Source organism: Notolepis coatsorum (assembly GCF_963971535.1).
Source record: "Notolepis coatsorum genome assembly, chromosome: 12".
Lineage (NCBI taxonomy): Eukaryota > Metazoa > Chordata > Actinopteri > Aulopiformes > Paralepididae > Notolepis > Notolepis coatsorum.
In genome coordinates, this window is record NC_140176.1 from 17,156,964 (window position 1) to 17,164,463 (window position 7,500).

Consider the following 7,500-nt stretch of genomic DNA (forward strand, 5'->3'; position numbering starts at 1 on the left):
CTGCATTAATGGATGCTTCCATTGTAAAAAGATATATAAAAGACATTATATACGTATATATAGGCCTACTGTATATATATACATATATATACATATTACAATATCCTTTGTCAACATTTGCAGCTATTCAGTCATGCCAATACAATTAATGTTGAATCTTAATTTGAAAGATGGAGAGAGAGTAAGGGAGAGGAGGAGGTAGAGAAGTATCCTTTTCAGGCACGCTGAGGCATAAAAACACACCTAGTCCTGCGTTCAGACAAGCCCCACATTCCAAAAACCTGCAATAGTACACACTCTCTGCTTACAAGCCCTGACGCATTAGAGAGAGAGAGAGAGAGAGAGAGAGAGAGAGAGAGAGAGAGAGAGAGCGAGAGAGAGAGTGAGAGAGAGAGAGAGAGAGAGAGAGAGAGAGAGAGAGCGAGAGAGAGAGGGGGAAGAAAGCGAGAGATAGAGCATGAGTGAGAAAGAGGGCGAGAGAGTAGCCCCTTTTGTTCAAGGCAGGGATGAGGAGCCGTTATATTCCGCCTCCCTTAGGCCGCCATTGTGTCGAATAGTGTAGTAGCGAGTCCGTCTTGTCTCGCCAAATAGCCAACATTGTAAATACTTCACCTATAAGTACAACCCTGCTTAGCTTACACAATGTTGTGTTATGTTAACCCTTTCACTGCCGCACTACCAAAACGGTTAACCCTTTCACTGCGACAATACACCGAAGGTTAACCCTTTCACTGCCACAGTTAAGATTAGCTGAAACATATAATATTGTGTTTGTGCATAGATCACTAGATTCATCAGCTTCTAATACGCTTTTCACACGAGCATTTAGATAATCACACACATTACACCGGCGCGCTGTCGAGAATCACACACATTACACCGGCGCTCTGTCGAGAATCACACACATTACACCGGCGCGCTGTAGAGAGAATCACACACATTACACCGGCGCGCTGTAGAGAGAATCACACACATTACACCGGCGCGCTGTAGAGAGAATCACACACATTACACCGGCGCGCTGTAGAGAGAGTCACACACATTACACTGGCGCGCTGTAGAGAGAGTCACACACATTACACCGGCGCGCTAGGGCGGGCCATACTTTTTTTTTTTTTGGAAAATCAATCGAGTGGGGTGTCTAAAATATGTGTTTTTTTGTGGGGAATTCAAATATGGGATTATTTTTCTAATAGGATAACTCCTACCTACATTGTTTTGGATTTCAAAATGGCCGATTTGACCATTTTTCACCCCTTGGCCATACATGGATGCCAACATGAATCTGAAGGAAATCCTAACATGCAAGGTGTCTAAATGATGTGTTTCTTAATGGGGAATTCAAATATGAGTTCATTTTTGGGATAGGATAACTCTAACCTACATCATTTTGGATTTCAAAATGGCAGATTTTACCATTTTTCACCCCTTGGCCATACATGGATGCCAACATGTATCTGAAGGAAATCCTAACATGCAAGGTGTCTAAATGATGTGTTTCTTAATGGGGAATTCAAATATGAGGTCATTTTTGGGATAGGATAAATATAACCTGCATAATTTTGGATTTCAAAATGGCTGATTTTACCATTTGAACCCATTGGTATTGTATTACAAAATTGCAAAGATAAAAAAGATATGGGAAATCATTTATAATGACAAAGCCATCAAATTTATTAACAAGTGAACTGTATATAACTGGATACAACTCCAAAGATCAATAATAATAATACTAACAATAATAAATTGTATTTGTAATGCACACAAACACCTAAGTGCTAAATCTCGATCTCCTGACTTCTTGAACTTTGCCAGGTTCCAATATCTTGATTGGACTCATTCTTGGATGGCAAGATCTCCTACTGTACTGCTTTAGCCACCAACCTACAAACACAAACTTAAAGTCAATGTCAGCCATAAATAAGTGAGCTCTTTCCAGAACTACTCAGCAGAAACCATTTTAACAAACGTCTCAATGTATTGAGAAAATCCATGGGGCTCCATCAATCCTCTATCTTCTTAAAACATTGGAAAGGCAGGGGATGGAAAAGAAGGCAGAGAAAAGGAGAAGCGGCAAAGAAGAAAGCTTTGCAGCAGCAGACAAGGTTGCCAGGAAGGATGTTCAGAGCTTCCTTACAGTCCCTGAAGTTGAGCTCATTCCTGAAACTGACCCTGCAGCTACAGCAAAGCTACGGAAAAATTATGATGAGATTCCAAACATCGCCCTTGCTAGTGTAAGGTATGGCATAGGCAGGCCTGTACAGTGCGAGATATATCTCGCACGTGCTACAGCAACAGCGGTCTGTGCGATGAATGGATTTACTTCACTAGCACTGGTGCGATAGGGATTCGGTTCATATAGATACTCTTATTTTGAAAATCCTGTAGCGGGTCTCATTTCTGCCCACGCGCAGCTCCAGCTATAATAACTAGGCTCGACAGCTAGCAACATTCAGGTGCATATGATACTCTTATTTTGAAAAAACTCCGTGACAACTCGACGAGTCATATCCGCCCTATCCGTGCTTGCAAGCAGAGCAGCGTGTTGGTGCGCACTGCTGCTGCGTAACACAGCAGTGCGCCTACACGTCCCGAAATAAGTCTGTGGTGTTTTTTTTTTCTCGCAACGGGTCAAATGCATCTACATGCTTTGCACCGTCGCCATTCCTTTATGCGCACATCGCCCGAAATTAACGTTTATGTACCATTACAATCACTACAACGTTAGCAAGCTAACAAGCTAATCCTGATCAGGCAGAGCCAGCAGACACAGTGTGGAAAGGGAAATGGGGGGGCACTCTCTCCCCTTCCCTGTGTGTGTGTGTGTGTGTGCGTGCGTGCGTTTGGAAAGACGATGAAGTCACTAGTCAGGACTCAGGACAGGAGTATATTATAGTAAACTGAGGATGGACAGATAATGTTGATATTCAAATATAAAAAATTTCGAGAGGAGTGGAAGTTTGAAGACAGACTAGACTACAATATGATGCAGGGGTGGTGAGTTGAAACAGTGTGTGTGAATGAATGAATGTAAACTTTATTTAACAGATTGCAGAATGGGTACAGTACAGTACGGCTCAATACACACAATTGTTAAGGGGATGCAGACCAGAGAAAGACGTTTGTCTTGTTTACATCAGGGTCCCCCATTGTGTGTGTGTGTCCCAACCGACCCCACTTCTATGTTTCAATAAATTATTTGCATTTAAAACTATTAACGCTGACTCATTCCTTCAGTCCACTCAAAATTATGCTAATATTCCTTATGTTGTTTATGATATTAATTGAAAATAGCATATGAGAGTATTACTATTATAGTAATAATAACACATGGCGATATACTAAATGACAGCCAAACATGGCACTGCAACTAAATAACACAAATACAATAGGCACATTTGTGACTGTTACAAATATAACATGTTTTATACTTGTGCTACAAGATTTTGGCCTGTGCTACAAAACTATCAACCTCTGTAGCACCAGTGCTATGTGCAAAAAAAGTTAACGTACAGCCCTGGCATAGGTCTAAGGCCAACTGCAGCTATAGCAACTGCAGCTCTGATTGATGCAGGACTCATCTTAGAAGATGACACAAGTAAAGTGATTGATAAGAACAAGGTTAAGAGAGCACAAGAATAGTTGATGCAAGAGCTGGGGGAAGAGTTTGAGGAGAAGTGCAGGGAGGAGGGGGGGATTTCCTGTATCCTCTTTGATGGGCGGATTGACATGACCAATGTGATGATGGAAGCTGAGGGCAGTGACCAATCTTTTCCTGAAAAGATCAAGGAAGAACACTATAGTGTTGCTAGTGAGCCTGGCAGCAACTATCTGTTCCACTTTACACCAGAGAAAGCAACTAAAGAGGAGTCCCATGCAGAGAAGATAGCTAAGGTCCTGTTTGCCTGGCTGAAAGAGAGAGGTTCTGAGACCTTGTGGGCCATTGGAGGAGACTTGACCAATAGGACAGCTCCTTGATTCTGTTACAGACTTGGAGATCAATCCTAACTTCACCAGGATCTTTCTTGGCCCTCCGCTGATCAAGCTGCCTGAGAAGATCATTCAAGATCTCTAAACTGATCAACACTATGGCTATAAGCTGGTCTGTGCAATCAGGGATGGAGTGCTTTCTGCAAGGCTGGCTCTGCTGGAGATTGGACCGGTAAACCACAGCCGCTGGCTCACCACAGCAAACAGACTCCTCAGGCTCTGGGTGTCAAAGCATCAACTTAAAAGAAAGAACCTGAATAATCTACAATGCATTGTGGAATTCATCATTGGAGTGTATTATCCATGTTGGTTCAACATGAAGGTCAAGCACTCCTGGATCGAAGGGCCTAGGCACATCCTGTTTCAGCCAGCGGCACCAACTCCTCATTGGAGGTCACGCAGGGGTCGCGCAGGGGTCACGCAGGGCCCACCAATGGTTTAAAACTAAAACCAAATCTGCCCTGTTGACCTCATGGCTATTGTTCAACTCATGTTTCTAGGCAATAAGGCCTGATACTGTATTCAGACAGGGATATGTTTAAGCCTTCAAGGTCAGTCAGTTTTGAATGAAAAGAATTGCCTGTCCCCTATAGTGTTTATCTTTGCTGTGAGGGACAAGGGCTAAGCGGGGCAGTCTTGTGCATAATACCATAGATTTATTGTTCGTTTGGTTTGGGAATATCTGCGTGAACAGAGACGTCTCTAATAAAAAAGACAACGGCGGATGATTTGGCGTGATCTTGTGGCGCTCAAAGCGCAATGCAGCCGACCCTCTCGAGACACGGAACACAGTGGTTACGTTTTATGTCAGATTCTCACGTGGCCTCCTCCTCACAACCTGGTTAAATGCCTCTCTGTGAATGTTTCCTTTCCATTACCGTGTCACCACTTGTGTCTGTAATAGGCTGTTGCATGTGTGTGTGTGTGTGTGTGTGTGTGTGTGTGCGTGCGTGTGTGCGTGTGTGTGTGTGTATGTGCATGTGCATGTGTGCGTGTGTGTGTGTGTGTGTATGCGTGTGGGGGGGGGGTTGGGGGGGATTAACGTGTCTTACCTTGTAAACTTGCCCATATGTTCCATTACCGACCAGCTCCACCAGCTCAAAGATACCAGCTGGGTCCTAGAGAGAGAGAGAGAGAGAGAGAGAGAGAGAGAGAGAGAGAGAGAGAGAGAGAGAGAGAGAGAGAGAGAGAAAGAGAGAGAGAGAGAGAGAGAGAGAATGAGAGAAGGAGGGTATGGGAAAAGAAAAAAAAACGTTAGCCAAACAGCAAGGAAAATTCTCATGAAAGAGAATGCTAGTTTTATGAATTCCTTGTGGAATTTGACACACACGCACGCACGCATGCACACACGCACACACACGCACGCATGCACGCACATATACACACACACACACACACACACACACTGCATACCTGAGGCATTGCTCCTTGAGAGCGCGGGCTCAGTAAGCCTCATCAGTTCACCACAGACTCTTGGTACATGCTGGAATTCCACTCTTCTCACACTAATACACTGTTATGGTATTTGACACCCAGAATCTATCTTTCTGCTCCTTTCAGCACTATGATAGGTGCTAAGTGGTTTAGTGTGAGGACATCCCTTAAAGGGAGAGGTCAACTCTCGGCAATAGTAACGTAATGATGGCATGGATATTGTGGTCTAGCGTTGAAAACAAGGATAACTTTTTCTTTGATGACTTGGATTTTAAAGTCATACTGCATAGTTTTTCTTCTCCCGCCGGTTGATGGCATGGCTGTGGTCTGGCGTAGTTAACTTGGATTGCTTTTGCCTTGATAACCTGGATTCGTTTTTTTTTTTATTATTATAATTTTTTTTTACTTGGAGTATAATATCTATGTTTTCCCTTCCTTTTCTTCTTTTTCTGCTGGAGACTCAGAATGTGTGTGTTTGTGTGAGTGCGCGTGTCCATGTGTGTGTGTCTGTGTGTGTGTGCAAAAAAATATTTTGTATATTGAATAACAATAAGTTTGGTATGGTTTTTCCACAAAACAATTAATTAACTAGTGAAAATGGGAGTGTCCCTGCACCTTTTCCCTCATTGAGAATACAAGGATCTAGGCGGCTACGTGGCGTAGTGGGCAAGGCGCTCGCCACGAATGACGGAGACGCTGGGCTTGCCTGTTCGATCCCAGCGCTCCACATTGCTTTCAGTTTAGCTGGCCGTCCATACTAATACACATTGGCAGTATTAGGGGGTGGGAAACTGATGGGTGGGGATCGGGCGTTGTGGACAGCGACTCCTACAGGTCGGTTGGTGCGCCTGCGCAGTAGAATCAGGAAGTGTCGGGGGCAGCGTGAGCCTCCCACGCGTTACTCCTCGCCACTGAGAGATCGAGCTGCGCAGGTGAAAAGATGCGACTGCTGTTACCTCAAGTACCGGAGGGGACTTGTGCTATGTATGACTTAGTCCACATTGCAGCCGGCTTGTGGGAGGCAAGAAACAGCGTTCGTGACAGGGGAGGGTTGAATTGGATGATACGAAATTGGGATGGGAGAAAATATAGAAAATGGGAGAAAAAGTGGATAAAAAAAAAGAGAATACAAGGATCTATGAACGTCTTGTCCCCCCTCATGTCTGCCCATGACGTCTTCCCCCAAGCCGGTTAACTTTATCTTTTCCACCTAAACTGTTCGCCCCCCAAAACTGTTATATCCAAACACAACACTTCTTAGCTTACACAATTTAGTTAAAAATCAGAGATTCGCTGGAAAATCGTTTAGTTTTCAATCATGCATAGATCACTAGATTTATCAACTTATAATATGAGTTTCACGTTAGCAGTTAGCATTTCCTGGATGACTCCTGGATGACAGTGTGGCCAGCGGGGGCAAAAGCGACCATGTTGGTTCGGAGCCGGAGGATTAGTTGCATCATACAGGCAGCTCGGATTTTGAGGAAGTACAGAGAAGCCCCCCCCCCTCTCTCCAGTCGAAGTTCTGCACAAATAATAATCTGTATAGACAAAGTCATGCTTCCAAGAGCAGTTAACTGTAGGGGGGGGGGATGTTGAATGGAACGGACATTTAACCCTTTCACTGCCACACTACAGAAGGTTAACCCTTTACTATCACACTACCGACAGTTACCGGTCGCTATTTCTGAATGTTCAAGGATCGTCCCACGCGGGACGGTGTAAAGACCTGGGCATATGGCGAACATCGTTGACTCATCCTCTATGAATCATTAGGTGACCACTCGTGCGTTGTTGTTAATATGAGGAACTGTCCCCCAGAAGACCACACTGAGCCACGCGTCGTTGGATGAAGGCGATAGTGTTAACCCTTTCACTACCACCCTACCAAAGGGTTAACCCTTTCACTGCAACAATACAGAAGGTTAACCCTTTCACTACCACACGACAAAGGGTTAACCCTTTCACTACCACACGACAGAAGGTTAACCCTTTCACTACCACATTAACCGTATGTAGTGTGGTAGTGAAAGGGTTAACCTTCTGTCGTGTGGTAGTGAAAGGGTTAAAGGGGCA

The 7,500-nt window shown here is 44.2% G+C and overlaps 1 protein-coding gene across 1 annotated transcript in view; it reads right to left on the reverse strand.

Moving 5' to 3' along the window:
* Window positions 1–7,500, reverse strand: part of tnikb (TRAF2 and NCK interacting kinase b) — an 80,518-nt gene that overhangs the window by 59,880 nt on the left and 13,138 nt on the right. Inside the window, 1 exon segment of the mRNA XM_084325756.1 lies at window positions 5,034–5,108. Within this exon segment, the coding sequence (XP_084181882.1) occupies window positions 5,034–5,108 (75 nt within the window).